The sequence below is a fragment of the Balaenoptera physalus genome, assembly GCF_965194825.1.
Source record: "Balaenoptera physalus genome assembly, chromosome: 5".
In the NCBI taxonomy this organism is placed as follows: Eukaryota; Metazoa; Chordata; class Mammalia; order Artiodactyla; family Balaenopteridae; genus Balaenoptera; species Balaenoptera physalus.
The window spans coordinates 81,961,391-81,979,006 of NC_138884.1; the positions used below are offsets into that span (position 1 = coordinate 81,961,391).

The 17,616-nt window shown below is 38.7% G+C and overlaps 1 protein-coding gene across 10 annotated transcripts in view; it reads right to left on the bottom strand.

Moving 5' to 3' along the window:
- The window catches only part of LOC309661997 (uncharacterized protein), a 515,569-nt gene extending 499,679 nt beyond the window's left edge, over positions 1–15,890 (bottom strand). For 3 of the 10 annotated variants that reach the window (XR_014264401.1, XR_014264404.1, XM_082464319.1), the window contains exons 1-2: positions 15,636–15,890; positions 13,793–13,958 (exon numbers count right to left, since the gene is read on the bottom strand). Coding sequence is in view for 2 of the 10 variants with exons in the window: in XM_082464319.1 (XP_082320445.1) it covers positions 13,793–13,831 (39 nt within the window). In the remaining 8 variants the exon portion in view is untranslated. The other 7 variants (XR_014264402.1, XR_014264405.1, XR_014264406.1 and 4 more) reach the window with 5 other exon arrangements.
- Between the last annotated feature and the right edge of the window lie 1,726 nt (positions 15,891–17,616).

Sequence of the window (17,616 nt, forward strand, 5' to 3'; positions counted from 1 at the left end):
GAAACAGAAGATGGTAGAGACTGAAATTTTAAGTAAGATGTTCAGGAAGGCCCTCTTGTTGAACATGGTAAGTTTGACATGCCTGTTAGGCATAGAGATGTATTTGTCAAGGAGGCAGAGAATACATGAGAGAAGGCAACGTTTGAGTAATTGCTTAAAAATAGTGATGGAGTTGGACGAGCAGATATCTAAGGGGAAGGCATGTAAGGAAGAACAAATAGCAAGTAGAAAGGTCCTGAGATGGGGGCTGATGTGGCTGAAGCTGAGGGAGAGAAGGGAAGAGCAGAAGATGAGATCTGGATGTAATGGTGGAGGGGGCAGATCACACAGGACCTTGTAGTTCACAGTCAGGTCTTTGGTGTTTGTTCCAGATAGGAAAATGGGGTTTTGATCGGAGAAGCATATGTTTTAACAGGATCTCTTTGGCTACTATGCTGAGAACAATCTGAAGAGAGGAAGCAGGGAGACTGGTTAGAAGATGTTTTCAATAATTCAGACAGCAGGAGGTAGTGCTTTGTACAAGTGTGATAACAGTAGAAGAGTGGCAAGTTGTCAGATTCTCAATATATTTGAAAGTAGAGCCAACAGGATTTGCAGATGGATTGAATATGGGGGTGTAAGGGAAAGAGAGGAGACAAAAATGACAGCAAGATTTGAAGCTGGAGCAACCAGAAAGGTAAATAGCAATTAATATTTGGGAGGAAGAGGTTTGATGGTAAATACCAGGAGCTTAGACTTGGATATTGTATGACTGATATTCTTATCAGACGTTCAAATCAACTAGAAATTGTCAAGTAGGAAGTTGGATATATAGGACTAGAGTTTAGGGAAGAGACTCTGGGGCTGGAGAAATAAATCTGGAAGCCATCTAATTTAATATAAATTAACATATGAACTTAATTCCAGATCTGTTTGATTCTCAAACCTAGCTCCTATTTGTTGGGAGCAATTCTCCATTGCATTTCTGCATGTCTCAGGTTATCTTTTCAAGGATGTTTATACAATAAACATCCTCAGAGACTAAAAGAGTGTCTCTCTCCAGGTTTAAGGACAGATTTGTTTCCTGATGAAGATACTTAAGGTAATGTCTCCTTTGGAAGCAAAGAATAGACAGATTGGCTTGCAGCTTGCAACCCCCTTATAAAACTGGTTTCCTGGGACTTCCCTGGTGGTCTAGTGGTAAAGAATCTGCCTTACAATGTAGGGAACATGGGTTCGATTCCTGGTCAGGGAATCAAGATCCCACATGCTGCGGGGCAACTAAGCTGGCGTGCCACAACTACTGAGCTCGCACGCCTCAACTAGAGAGCCTGTGTGCTGCAAACTACAGAGCCTATGCACTCTGGAACCCACGTGCCACAACTACAGAGCCCACGTGCCCTGGAGCCCGCGCGCCACAACTAGAGAGAGAAGCCCACACGCCACAACTACAGAGAAGCCCACGCACCACAACGAAGAGCCCACGCGCTGCAACTAAGACCCGATGAGGCCAAAAATAAATTAAATAAATAAATAAATAAATCTTAAAAAAAAAAACTGGTCTCCTAAGCTCAGCTGTGACCTACATCCAGTATGTTTGCAAGGTCCACCAGGATCCACTCTGCATCACCCCCATGACATGAGGGGAGAGCAAAGGGGAAGCTCATGCTGCCTGATGTCTCATGAGTGATAAACATCTCAATCCACTTAAGCTCACTGTTTCCTTACCAACCACATTTATGGAAATGTGGGAAGTCGATCTAGCAGCTGAAGTAGTAGCTGAAGCTTAGGAACTGTCTGATCACTTAACTACTATTGAAGAGGAACCACTGAAAATTTCGTAACAAGGGAAGAGGTGTGATTTGACTTGAAGTTTGAAATTAAAGTCCCTCTGATATCAGAGGGAAAGTGGTCCTGGAGAAGAAAAAACAAGAGTGGAAGAAGTTACATCAGTCAGGCTGTTGTTGCAGCAATCCCAGCAAGAATAAAAAAGGCCCAACAGAGGGGTTAACCAAGGGACTGAAAGAAGGAGGCAGACTCAAGAGATATTTAGGAGCTAAAATCAACTGGCCTTCAAGCTATATCTTTACAACATTAAGTCAGAAAATTTCAAGTGTAAGTATGAAAGTAATTGGGAGTCACTTTCTTACATAAGAAGAACGTAGTCAGGCACAGTTGCCACATGCCCGTCAGAACTCCAGGTTGACTTCTCCACATAGTTTTTCTCTTTTTCATGGTCTCAAGTAGCAGCCTTGAGCATTGGATCCTCAAACAGGAATGCCCATAACAGGAAAGAAGGGGAGACCTCCATTGTACAGGCATCTCTTTGTTTTTTAATCAGAGAGGAAAATCTTTCCTGGAATCCCATTAATCAGATTGGGCCAAATGCCCATGCCTTCAATGCAAGGAAAGTTGAGAGAACAAAATCTGGCTCTTTCAGCCTCTATAGTGGGAGGTAGGTTCTAACAATAGTGCAGAGAAGGTTGGAATTGGCTGTTGGAGAGACAACCAATAGTGTCTCCCAGAGGATCTAATTAGATGTGGAAGCTGAGAAAGAAGGAGAACTCTAAATGATTGCTTAGACACCTGGCTTAGACCATTGTCTGGATGGTACTGTCATTCATGGACGAAGCGATGCGAGAGAAACAGGTTTGGGGTAGGGAGTGATGCGATATCTTTGAACACATTTGAATTTCTAGTTGGAAAGCCCAGAGCTCAGTTTCATAGGGGTCTAGAGCTCAAGACTGAGAGCTAAGCTAGAGTTATATAAGTTTGGGACAATATAACTGAAGTCACAGAGCAAAAGTGTCCAGACACAGTGTGATTACAGAGAGGGTCAAAGAGGGAATCTTGGAAAGAGAGGCCCATTTGACAGACTGAAAAGGAAAGTCCATGAAAGTAAAAAGAAAAGAGGAGAGAGCAATATTTTAAGATGGAAGAGAGGCCAATGGTACTAAATGCTTCCCAGAGATCAAATAAGAAGATGAAGAATGCCTATCAGTTTTAGCCATGTTGGCATGGTGACCATTGCCAAGTAAGATAAATATATAGGGAATTCGTTATAGACAAGTGATTTTTTTTTTTTTTGGCTATCTATTAGGCTCTTTATTTTTTTATGAGGGCAATGCAAGCCCATGGGGAGAGAGCTGGAAAACAGGGGGGTAAGAGTGATCTATAATGGCTATACAATTGTAATATACAACTGTCAGGAAGTGTCTATGCCTTGGATCTTTATAGAACCAGCACAGCCACCTACCAAGAGTCCAGGATGGTCAATAAACCTCCCTCTATCTCCCCAACATATAAAATATTGGGGGCTACTGTTCCAATTCCACCCCTTGCTTCTCATCACTATTCTATATGCTGAAGAATACATTTTCTTTATCAAGGTTAATTTTCTTTACTAATTTGCTTCAGTTCACTACTCACAAAAATGGGCAAAAATTCAATGTAAAGAATATGCTATCCAAATAAAAGCCTGATTTCTATGGCAGTGATCTGAGATAGAGTTCCAGTTTGCATGGAAGAGTTGCTATTTTTAAAAAATCCTAAAATTTTACATCACTCTATTTTGTGTTTTTCTTTTTCAGTTCTCTGGTAAATCTCTTAAATATTATAAATGAAAGTAGTTAAGTTTTATATAGGAGTAAATATAAATTTCTGTAAATTTCAGCTTTTTAATAGTCCTTACTATATGTTACTGCTATGCTATAGAAGGTCAGCCAGAGTGACCTGCTATTCATAAAGAACAACTGGAAAAAACAAAAACCACAGTTTATAAGAAAATCAGCACAGCCTGTCCTATACCAGGTTCCATCATGCCCTCTTGTGGCTAAGTGTAGCATAGCAGCTCCAACTTTAAATTGAAATATTCAGTACAACACGGTGAACATCACACACTCGCTATGGGCCAGGTGCTAGGCTGGGTGCTGAGTCCACAGTTGTGGACAATACCTACAAGGTCCCTATCCTCATGGAGATTATTTAGGACTTACTTTAATTATTACAGAAGTTTACATTCCATTTGAAAACTTCTGTATGAAGATTTAGCATTTCATTATACAGTACAAATAGTTTTACCAGCTAAAAAATATTGCCACTAATTTCTTTAGTCTACAGTCTTAAATTATTGATTCAGCTTGCCCATAAACTTTTCTCCTTAACTTCTAGTGGTAAAAATTTTATAATCCATTGATTTAGTTTTATAGCTACTATTTACAAAGATATAATCTTCAATAAAATGATGCTGTGATGTTTAACTCTAAAGCTCTTATTTAATCTTAGTGTTAGTTGTCATTGACAAGCCTCTGAGGCTATAATTTCATAGTTTATGATCCCAGGAAAATTTTCCTTATTAAATTATAGACAAGAGACAGTGCTTTACTCTGTTATTAAAATTGAAATTCCCTAAATCTAATTATATATTCTTACCATCTGCATTTTTATGAATCTTATCTAAAGAAATCTTCTGAAAATCTCAGAGCTGACATAAATTTCTTAAATTTTACTTAGTTTTTGTGGGTTTTGAAAACAAAAGTTCTTGTTTTAATTTAAAGGAGCAGAAACTTAATTGTGATGGCTTACAGATAGATGACAATATGGCCCAGAATGAAACTTTCTATAATAAAAGCAGATATGATAAGATATAAATCATAGTAGGCAGATCTTAAGAGAATTTGATTTCAATGAAACATTTAAATCAGTAATCATCCATTCTAGCATTCTACCTTTTACACATAGACTATTGTTTCACCCTTAACAATTATCAGGAGGTTGTCCCCTCATTCCTAAGTGTGAGGACCACTGTGTACTTCTCATTTACTCAATTGCCCAACCCCTTTTATTCTTACTGTAAGAGTATTCTCTTATTCTACCTCAGTGTTTGGAGGTTGGGGGACCTCTAGTTAAGGTTAGTCTTATGCATGGTGACTTTAACCCCTCCTCCAAGTATATCAAACCCCAAACAACCCTATATAAACCTAAAATCTAATTTAAAACAAAGAGCCTGCTCTGCAAAGGTAGCTTCAAGTCAAGTTTCCCAGTCTCTCTTTACAACAAAATGACTGACTCAAAACCCCACTTACATTAAAAATCTAAATCCCCCATTTGCCTTCTCAGACTATGTATCATATTTCTTTTTAAAAATGGATGATATGAGCATTTTCCACTTTGCCCTGGGAATGCTTTGCCTCATTTTATCGTATATTCAAATATCTGGCTAAAATTATGAATGAAAGCTTATGAAATTTTAGGGCAGCTTTCACTGCCTGCCTTGCCCATGGAGACCAGAGTCATGAGCCAAGGTACCTGATCTGACAAACATTCACTCCTGCATGATTCAAAAGGTAAGGCAACATCTTTGCTTGGGAGTCAAGAAGCCCACCTCAGCAGATATATCCAACATCTGTGAGAGCTTTGCCAACATGTTTGAGTGTGGAAGGATCCGCATATTACTGAATTCTTTCTCCAATGCATTACAACAGATGTGTATCAGTTAGCAACTGCTATAACAGTCATGTAAAATAAGCCACTGCCAAGCACAGTCACAATAGATAGAGTGTGGATCTAAGGAGAGATAGATAGAGGATTGAAGCCATTTTTGCAACCAGTATGCTACAAGATGTCTAGTAATGCAATGATGACTATAAAATGATCTCCTTTCTAAATCAAATCTGACCTTCCTTTTGCTTTTATTATACCTCTCAACAAGGAAAACTAAAACACACATTTATGCACACACACAAACTTTCTGGGTGCCCCCTACCAACAGTCATGAGCTCACTCATACCCATCCCCACCTCTACAGTTGCTACTTATAGCAAAGCGCCTTTCAAGATTTAGACTCACTTTTCATGTGAGGGGTTACAAACATTTTCATGTAATGGGACACACAGAGAAAGATCAAATATGTACAGCACACTGAAGTAAACTAAAGGAGCTTTGAGGGCATCTATGTCAGGCTAGTGGAAAATTTTATTAATTTCTTCATATTACATAAGTCAGACAAAAAAATGAACTATAAAGTATTAAGAAAGATATTAAATTTTAATTGGTAGAAAACTTCTAAATTAAATCTTTTTATTTTTATTTTCTGAGAAATTTGAACTTGATTCCATGAACGTAACATTTTTTTTCTATCAGGTTTTATGCTTGACATGGCAATATGTAATTCTTGATAATGATTTTTCAATGAAGTCTCTGAAAGTTTAATAGTCACTTTTATAGGAAGCAAATAGGTTGTAACAACCGGCAGAAGAAAATTTATTGCTTTTTCACTAGCCACAGCAACTTACTTTTCAGAATTAGACACAATTTGGGTAATAAGAATTCATTAAATTGTGTTTCGAGGATCCAACCATTCTTTAAATCCAGCTGAGATGGAGTCAGAGGGATCTGATTCACCCTTCTGACTTAAACAACTAAAAAGCTGGACAAAATATGAATGAAACAACATCTCTCAAGACACAAAACATCAGGCAATGAAGGACAGGTATCCCTGAGTGATGAGAAACAAAAAAAGTGAGTCCTACAATTGTCCCAGGTTAATGTCTAGAGAAAGTCTCCACACTGTAGCATAGGGAAAGGAAATGCAGGCAGAGACCCATGGTGTCTCTGTGTTGAGAGATGAGAATCCAGGGAAGCCATGGTAGCTAGAGTTTGCAAGGCAGAGTACCACAGAGAAGCAAGATGCACACAGAGAGAACTCTAAAGATCTGAAGAGTGTTCCCCTGGAGTATTCAGTTGAGTATTGATCAGCAAACACAGCTAAGGAAACTATCTGAGGCTGAGAGAACCACCTGAAAAGATTAGAGGAAACAGTGTCAGAGGCACTCATAGAGACAGACATAGTTCCTGTTCCCACAATTAGAATAAAACATACCAATCAATCAATTGAAAGAGATCTAGAAATAACACAAATAATAAACTTAGTAGACAAGGACCTTAAAAAGTTACCTTAACTATATTCTATATGTTCAAGAAGCTAAAGAAAAGATTGAAGATGTTAAGTAGAAACATGGACAATAAAAAAAAACGCCCATCAAATTTTTAGAGATGAAAACTACAGTGTTTGAGATGGAAAATACCCTGTATTTTATTAGGTCACAAAACATGTCTTAACAAATTTAAGAAGACTGAAATCACATCAAATATCTTTTCTGACCACAATGGAATGAAACTAGAAATCACAGAAGAAGGAAAATTCACAAATATGTTGAAATTAAACAACACTCTCTTGAATAACAAATAAATCAAACAAGGATGGAACAAAAGCAGTTCTAAGAAGGAAGTTGATAGTGATAAATGCCCACATTAGAAAATAAGAAAAGGGCTCAACCTAACTTTACACCTCAAAGAGCTAGAAAAAGAAAAATAAACCAAACCCAAAGTTATTAGAAGAAGGGAAATAATAAATACTAGAGACAAATAATCAAAAGAGAAAAATAGAAAACTACAGGCCAATACCCCTGATGAACTAAATGCAAAAATCCTCAACAAAATACTAGGAAGCTGAATCCAACAGCATATTAAGAAATCGTACATTATGACAAAGTGGGATTTACCCCTGAGATTCAAGAATGGTGCAACACAGCTCAGTGCTTTGTGACCACCTAGAGGGGTGGGATAGGGAGGGTGGGAAGGAGATGCAAGAGGGAGGAGATATGGGGATATATGTATATGTATAGCTGATTCACTTTGTTATAAAGCAGAAACTAACACACCATTGTAAAGCAATAATACTCCAATAAAGATGTTAAAAAAAAAAAGAATGGTGCAACATATTCCAATCAATTAACATAATATACCACATTAACAGAATACAGGACAAAAATCACATGATTATCATCATAGATACAGAAAAAGCATTTAACAAAATTCAACACACCTTTGTGATAAAAATTATCAACAAACAAGGTATAGAAGTTATTTACCTCAATATGACAAAGAGCATATATAGTAAGCCCAAAGCTAACATCACAGTAAATGGTGAAAAGCTGAAAGCTTTTCTTCTAAGATCAGAAAGAAGGCAAGGATGCCTACTCTTGCCACTTTTAAATGTAATATTAGAAGTCCTAGTGAGAGCAATTAGGCAAAAAAAAGAAATAAAGGGCACCCAGAATGTAAAGAAAGAAGTAAATTATCTCTGTTTGTAGATGACCTAATCCTATATGCAGAAAACTCTAAAGACTCCACAAACAAACTGTTAGGACTAATAAATGAATTCAGTAAAGTTGCAGGGTATACAATCAACAGGTAAAAATCAGTTTCATTTCTCTACACTAACAAAGAACTATCCATACAGGGAAATTAAGAAAACAATACCATTCACAATAGTACCAAAAAGAATAAAGTAATTAGGAATAAACTTAATCAAGCAGATGAAAGACTGAAAACTAGAAAACACTGAAAACTACAAAAAACAGATGAAAGAAATTAAATAATACATAAATAAATGGAAAGACATTCCACGTTAATGGATTGGAAGACTTAATATTGTTAAAATGTCCATACTACCCAAAGCAATCTACAAATTCAATGTTATCCCCATCAAAATCCCAATGGTATTTTTTACAAAAATAGAAAAAAAAAAACCTATAAGTGATATTAAGCCAGAAAGACCCCAAAGAACAAAAGCAATCTTGAGGAAGAACAACAAAGCTGGAGGCATCACACCTCCTAATTTCAAAATATAATGTGAAACTATAGTAATTAAAACAGTATGGAACTGGCATAAAAATAGACATATAGGCCAATGGAACAGAATAGAGAACCCAAAAATAAACCCAAGTATAAGTGGTCAACTGATCTTTGACAAAGGAGCCAAGAGTACACAATGGAGAAAGAACTGTCTTTTCAACAAATGGTGCTTAGAAAGCTGGATATCCACATGCAAAATCATGAAATAGATACAAAAATCAATTCAAAAAAGATTGAAGACTTAAACATAAGACCTGAATTGTAAAACTCCTAGAAGAAAACATGGGGGAAAAGACTCTTGACATTGGTTTGGCCATGATTTCTTGAAGATAACACCAAAAGCACAGGTAGCAAAGCAAAAATAAATAAGCAACACTACATCAAACCAAAAACCTTCTGCACAGCAAAGGAGACAATCAACAGAATGAAAAGACAACCTACAGAATGGGGGAAAATATTTGCAGACCACATATCTGGTAAGGGGTTAATATCCAAAATATATAAGGAACTCCTACAACTCAATAGCAAAATGACAAATGACTCAAATAATTGGCAAAGTAGTTGAATAGATATTTCTCCAAAGAAGACATAAAAATGACCAAAATGAAAAAGTGCTCAATATCACTAATCATGAGGGACATGCATATCAAAACCACAGTGGCTATCCTGCCACACCAATTAGGATGGCTATTATCCCCTCGACCCCGACAAAGAAGACAACAAATATTGGTGAGGATATAGAGAAATTGGAACCCTTGGACATTGCTGGTAGCTGCTATGGAAAACAGAGTCCTCAAAAAATTAAACAGAACTACCATATGATCCAGCAATTTCACTTCTGGGTATATATCCAAAAGAACTGAAATGAGGATCTCCAAGAGATACCTTCACTCCCATGTTCACTGCAGCACTATTCACAATATTCAAACTATGGAAACAATCTGAATGTTCATCAACAGATGAATGGATAAAAAATAAAATGTGATATACACATACAATGAAATATCATTGAGCCTTAAAATGAAGGAAATTCTGCCATATGAGACAACATGGATGAACTAGAAGTACATTACGCTGTGATTAAGCCAGTCATAGAAGGACAAATAATGCATGATTCTATGTATATGAGGTATCTAAAATAGCCAGACTCATAGAAGCAGAGAATAGATTGTTGGTTGCCAGAAGCTAGGGGCAAGGGAAAATAGAATTTGTTGTTCAATGTATATAAAGCTTCGGTTATGTAAGATGAACAAGTTCTAGAGATCTGCTGTGTAACATAGTGCCTATTACATTAACAATACTGTACTGCACTCTTAAAATTTTTGTTAAGAGGGTAGATCTCATGTTAACTAAAGGCAAGAGGGAGACATATGAACATTTTTGGAGGTGATGGGTATGTTTATTTCCTAGATTATGATGATGATTTCACAGGTGTATGCATATGCCCAAATTCATCAATTCGTACACTTTAAATATGTGCAGTTTTTGTATACCAATCATACCTCAGTAAATCTGTTTTTTCTTAAACTTTAAACATAAAGATGTGAATAAGTTAAAAGAATGGAAAATATATTCCATTCAAACACTAATCAAAAAAAGTTGGAATGATGATACTAATATCAGACAAAGAAGATTACAGAACAAAGAATATTACTCCAGATAAAGAAGATCCTTTCATAATGATAAAGTATTTAATTCATCAAGAGTACATAATAAACCTAAATGTTTACATACCTGATAACAGAGCATCAGAAGACATGAACCAAACACTGATAAAATGGCAACAAAAAATACGCAAATGTCTGTAATTTCAACACTACTCTCTCATTAATTCATAAAATTAGTAACATAAAATCAGTAAAGATATAGGAAATTTGAACACTATCAACCAACTTCACCTAATTTACCTAACAGGGTAATCCACCCCAAAATAGAATTCACATCTTTTTTTCTAATGAACTTGAAAATATACCATATTCTGGGCCACAAAATTCTTAATATATTTTAAAAGAATTAAGTCATACAAAGGATGTTCTTTGAAGAAAAATGAAGTAAAATAAAAAACAGAAAGCTATCTGGAAAATACCCAAATATTTGGAAACTAAGAATACACTTCTAAATAACCTGTGGGTCAAAAAGAAATCAAAAACTAAATTAGAAAGAATTTTCTGCTGAATGAAAATGAAAAGACAAGATATAAAAATTTGTGGGATGCCACTAAAGCAGTTCTAAGAGGGGAAATATACAGCACTACAAGTATATATGAGAAAATAACAAAGGTTGCAAAACAATAATCTTAGTTTCCACTTAAGAAACTAGAAAAAGAAGTGAAAATTCAACCCAAAGTAAGCAGACCTTGGGAAATAGTAAAGATCAGAGTAGAGATCAATGAAATGGAAAACAGAAAGCAATGCAAAACTCAATCAATCCAAAATTTGGTTCTTTGAAGAGATCAATTAAATTAATAAACATCTTACCACGGTGATTAGGGAGAAAAAAAATGAAGATACAATTTACCAATATCAGAAATGAGAGCGGTGAAATCACTAAGGATTGCACCGATAACAACGGAATGTTACAGTGTTATGCCGATAATTTTGGCAACATAAATTTTAAAAATCCTTGAAAGACAAACTGTCAACGCTCACTCAAAAAGTAATCAAGGGCTTCCCTGGTGGCACAGTGGTTGGGAATCTGCCTGCCAATGCAGGGGACACAGGTTCGAGCCCTGGTCCAGGAAGGTCCCACATGCCACGGATCAACAAAGCCTGTGCACCACAACTATTGAGCCTGTGCTCTAGAGCCCACAAGGCACAATTACTGAGCCCACCTGCCACAACTACTGAAGCTCGTGTGCTTAGAGCCTGTGCTCTGCAACAAGAGAAGCCACTGCAATGAGAAGCCCATGCACCACAACGAAGAGTGGCCCCTGCTCCCCGCAACTAGAGAAAGCCCGCGCACAGCACGCAGCAATGAAGACACAACGCAGCCAAAAATAAATAAATAAATAAATAAGTTTATAAAAAAGAAAAAAGTAATCAATTGAGGACTCCAGCAAAAGTGGCAGGGTAAGGATATCCAAAAATTTATCCCCCCATAAAAACAAAAAGAAAACTGACAAACTATAAAAATCTACATTTCTGAAAACTGTGAAGACTACTGAAAGTCTTTCAGCAACCTGGGAGGCTTTTTCATGAAAGTTGGAGGACTATCAATAAGAACAGTCAGTTTTGTTTGTTCTAACTTACCCGTATCCCATCCCCTGCTCCCAGAACTATGGTAGCCTTGGGAAAAACAAAAAAAAGTTTACATTCCAAGTACTATAGGGAGAAAAACTGGGCTGGAGCACTTTCAAACCCTCATTCCCCAAAACAGCCATTATTATTTTACCTCTCTCTTTAAGACAGAAGAACTTTGGAAGAAGCCACTGAAAGGCTTGTTTTATTTTGTCTAATTCAGAACTCTTGACTAGTACTAAAGCCACTCTTGGGGAAAGAGTCATTTGCCAAAAACTATCCAGGCGAATGTTTAGTTGCTTCTGACTGAAAGTCCATGACCATGACAAGAAAAACCATGCCCAAGTCAGCTTTATCTCAGCAATGCAAGCTATATTTAATATTCAAAAATCAATCACCATAATTCACCAACAGATTAAAATGGAAAACCACACCATCATTTCAATAGATGCAGGAAGTGTTTGGTAAAACCTAACATTCTTGATAAAAAACAAAATAAAACAAAGCAAAACCAAAAACTCTCAGCGATTAGTGAAATGCCTAGTACTATGGCTGGGGCAGGGAAAATACAAAATGAGCCTAGAGTCTTTTTGTGTCTGGATTTTTGCTGCTATCATACAATCCCCACCCATTCTACTTCCTTCTTCCTAAAACACAATCTGCTAGTTTTTTACTACACTCACAAAGCTTAAGTGGTTCCCCACTGCTTACAATACAAAGTCCAACTTTTATGCATAGCCTTCCAGATTTCATTTTCTCTAGTTTTTGAAATACATCCTATCTTAGCCACTTGATAGTCATTCAGAATTCCATATATATGCCTTTTACTTTCCTGCCTGCATACCTTTGTGCAAACTATTTCCTGGGCTTACAGTATCCCCCTCTGTATTCATTCTGGCAAAATCTAGCTTTCCCTGATCTACTCCTGACCCAACTTCAGTCTATTCTTTACAGGCATACAGGGTAATTTTTGTTTTACGTAACAAATCTGATCATGGTATACCCTGCTAAAAGCTTTTGTAGCATATAGAAATTGCATAGGTCATAAATTCCAATGTGCCATTTCTTATTTTTCTGTAATATCTCTATATAATATACAGCTTTAATGTAACTTTTACTTAAATCTCTCCCTCAAGCCCCATTCTCACGACAGCAGGAAACTTAAAACAGTTATCTTTCAGGTTCATTTAATTGTTTTAGTGTTTCCTTAGTCATTTCAAATGTAAATTCTGTCATTTCTATCCCTCTTCCCCACCTTTGACTTAGGATGGCATCTAAGGTGGGGAGGCTATTGGCATCTACATCAGTGAAGGCATCTGTTATGGGGGCATTTTCTCCTCTCTGACGTCCACTTAATGGATAGGTATCTCTTCCTCTGCGTTCTGGTCTTCAGTATATATCCCCATTGGTGTCTGCTGAAACATCTTTTGTCCATCTGTGGGAAGCATGCAGTCTTAGCCGGGGGTAACTCCTGGAGGAGACAGTATGTCTCTCACAAAAAGCAAAGCCCTTACCTTGGAATACACTCTTTTTCCCAGGCCTGAGGAATGTAAAAGAGATTAGCAAAGCTATCTCAAGCCAGGAGACCTCAGGGAACTGAGAGTCCTGGTTGTTCCCTATGGCTGGGGGCTGTGTGTGAGCCTGGTTAAGGGAAGATAATGTTCAAGGATAGTTGTTGTAAACTTGTTGACGTCTGTGGTAGTGACTGAACTGAGATGATAAGCTATTCCATGGGATTATTGTCTAATAATGAGTTCCTCTTCTGTCTATATAAGATTCAGTAAATTCTAAATAAAGTACCTAGCAACCATCAGTTGTCTTGGTCCTTCTGACCCCATACTCACGGTGCTATTCAGTCCCTTACCCCTCTCCGTTGGGACCTGGAAGATCCCCTGCGGTGGCTGGACCGTCGCATCCATTGGCCTCCATCTGCATGAAACATGTTGACTGAAGCACTATTTCAGGCTCTGTATCAGCTACCTTCAGCTCCGTGCCAGCTATCAGGATAATAGGGTATGACTGCTGTTTGATGCTTCTCTTTGTGACCTGTAGTAGACCAGGGCTGTCATCAGGCATATTTTCCTGTCACCTACCTAGCTACCTCTACTGTACTGCTCTTATGCCACTGTAAATCTGTCACCTTCCCTGGGTGATAGCCTGTTAAAATTTTCCTACCAAACTCTTCATCTAAAACCTTGGTTCAGAGGATCTTTCTGTTAATCTTATCATTCCTTGGGGCTTTATCTGGAGGACAAGACACAGGTTCTTTCTATGCTCAGGTCATCCCCAAACATAAAGGAATATCTCAATTAGAGTCTCATGACTGAGACTACTTTCCCTTATTAGGATTTGCTGGGTAATGTCTGTATCCCCACAAGACTCTTAGTTCACTAACAGCAAAGACTGTGTGTCTGTTTTCCTCATGCTGGTGTCTGACACATAATCAGTAAATATTTATTGAATGGAAAAATGAGTGACTCAGCATACTTGTCCCTGTCCTTGTCAAAAACAATTTTTTTCTGTTTAGTATTAAATATTTTGCTTTTGATGGCAGTAATTTCTTGCTTTAATCTTATACAAAGCATGGCATATGGGCTGCAAGAGGTGAGAAATACCAACTTGGGAGAAAAGGAAGACAGGACATGAAACAGTGCAATCAAAGCAGAATTAACCATTGTCAGCACTTACAGCAGGGACAGAACTTATTTTTCTAGTGTCAGAAACACATGAAGAAGTAAAACCATTGAGAAAGAATACATTTCACAAATACCCCTCTATGCTCCAATAATATTCCCTGCAAGGCTCTTTTTATTATTTGCAGGTCTTTTTGACTACAGTAGATGCACACTAGATTTTTGTTAGATGATAAATTATAGTACTGGGGTGGTATTTAAAACTGTCTTTGTAAACTAACTCAAAGCTATAGTGCTAAAAAACTCTGTCCCCTAGTACCAGTTTGTGAGAAATTTTGCTGTTTGAAGTTTTATCTGAGAATGGAACATTCTACTCTTGCCTAAAAAATGTGAGCCCGGGGGGTTCATTTGATCCAGAGAAGCAGGATGGATTTACAACCCAGGTGCAGAACTTCAGATAAGGAATTTGGGATCATAGCATTACACATTTATCTTAACTTTGTAGTGTCCAAGGAAACTTGAGTCTGCCTTTCACCCCATGCTGGTAGTCAGACTGAGTTCCTAACAGAACTCTAAACAGTGTTTCTAACGGGACCTGGTGAGGCCACACGACCCTTCCTTTGAGTGACTGCTGCTTTCTTAACAATAACTTCCCCAGCCCTGCTTCCTTCCATCCACCTCATGAACAAAGATCTATGATACTCAGTTCAAAGCAGATTCTGCTTCCTCTACCCCTTTCCTAGAATCTCAGCACAAGTTCGTACCTCGTCAGAATTTCCTTCTAGAGTTTATGCTTACTGAGCCGCTCCAAGATTTGCCTTTCTGCAGCATGTTAAATTTAACTTTGATGAGCTTATTGATAAAAAGCGCTTAGTTGTCATTGTGCTTGCAAAGTAGACATTCAATAGCTTGGGGTAGAGAGACATGAATTCATATTGCTATCATAAGCAGCAACTAAGTAATGCTTATGTATGAGCACTGTAGTCCTACATGCTAAATCTCATAAACCCAAAGAATCTACCGCCATTCAACCTCTGAGAGATGAAAAACGAACACAGTCGAGGTGATGGCCCAAGAACTTGAGACTCACGTTAAGTAAAGGCTTCCGGTCTCGCGCAACTCACAAGGACCTCTATGCAGCTCACCCCAGCGAGCCAGAGGCGCGCGCATGCGCAGCACCCGCGCGCATGCGCAGCACCCGCAAGCCGCTCCGCCTTCCCATCAGCGCCTAGATTTACATCCGGGTCCTTAGGCTTCACGCTTCTCTCGCCGGCTGGTGTTTCTCCGGGCTGACTGGCTGTTGGCTGTTCCCGCTGTTCCAGCGTCGGAAGAGCCGGTGGGTCCGCGGGTGAGTCCACGGGAAGGACCAGGAAGGGGAGCCGGGCGGGGACCCGGCTGGTCGTTGCACCCACCGGTGGGCTCTATGCGGAGACGGGGACGCGGGGCGGATGGGGGTCCCGGGAGCCTCGAGGCGGGGGCCGTGGTGTCCCCAGCTTTGTTCCCCTCCAACTTGACTGGTCGTCCTCTTCGGGACGGGGCTTCCCTGGCCCCTGCTCTTTGGCGGTCTTCTCCTGACACTTGTTACAAATTCGTAGTAGTCATCCTCATTTGCATTCGTTAGGGTTTGCGGAGAGACGGGCCCAGCGGCCCGGCAGGTGAGGTGAGTTTGCAGCCCTCGCCTTCCGGGCAGGGACCACAGCCTTCTCTGCTGCTTCTCGCCCCTCGTCGGGACCCTGACCTGGACCCCTGCTCTGAGAGCCCCCTTCTTGGTCGGGCTTCAGGAATCTTTTGAGGTCAGGTGTAGTGTGTTGTAGTGAAAAAGCGCAGAGCAGGGATTCTGGAAGCCAAGGTTCCAGATTCTAGTACAGATTCTAAAATAGTTGTGTAACCCAAGTCGTTTAGAAGTTCCCATCCAGCTTTAAAGTTCTGAGGTTTGTGTTTGGCAGCTCTTTGTCCAAGGGACGCACACCCAAAATGAATCAGCACCAGAGGAAGATGAGGGCAGGGGTGGTGCTGTGTCATTTTTTGAGTGTTGTCGGGTCAAGATGTCAGAGAATGGTCGACCACAGCAGCAGTTCAGATGTGTGAGGATTGGCAAAAACTGGAAGAAGACACATTTAAAAATCTGAACACATGTGACATTCTACTTTTCTCTGGGTGAGGTGTTTGGGACCTTTGGAACTGAACTCTGGACTCGCGGAAGAGTTTAAGAAAGCAAAACGTGCCTGTACTTGGTCTGAGAGACTTACTTGAACCTCTATGCAATGAAGTCATCTTGTATGATGTTATTTTCCAAATTTATCCTGATTGTAAGAATCACCTGTGATATTTGTAAAAGTGCAGATTCCGTGGACCCCATTTCATATCTTTTGAAACACCATGTCCAGGGAAAGGTCCGGGGAATCTTTTTAACAGGCATCTTAAGTGATTCTTCCTTATAAGGCACTTTTGGGAAGCATGTATCTTTCAGTCAGATAGACCCTCCACCACTTAATAGCTTTATAACTTCAGTAATAAACTTGTGAGTTGCAGTTTTCTTTATCTGAAAAATGAGGATAAGTTCTGCCCCAGAGACTATTAAGTGAGTCTAAGCCCTTTGATAGTAGGATCCTTATCTTTGTCATTTTTGTGTCTACAGAGCTTAGTGCTTGACATTTAATAGGCCCTCCCTCACAAGTGTGTTGAACTGAGAAAAGAAATAGCATGCCCCAAAACACAGAAGACACTTGGAAAGCTCTAATGCCATTCCTCCTCCTCACCTTACAGGGTTTTTTTTTTTCTCTTTTTATCAGTAGTCATTTTGCTGAATACTCTTATTAGAGATAAGTATATCTCTTGATGGTTAAAACAGCCAGGAAATGTTTCTGATTCTTTGGTGTAACTTTGAAATTGTTTGTGCCATTAAATTACTAATGAATTTAAATGGAGGCCAAGTCCACCTGTTGGACTGAATTTATGACTTACTGTGTAAATTATTGTCTGTAAATGATATTTATCTCTTGTTATTGTGCCATAACTCTAGATCATGGTGATCGTAAGTATTTGTTATGCCAGAACCTAAATCATCATGT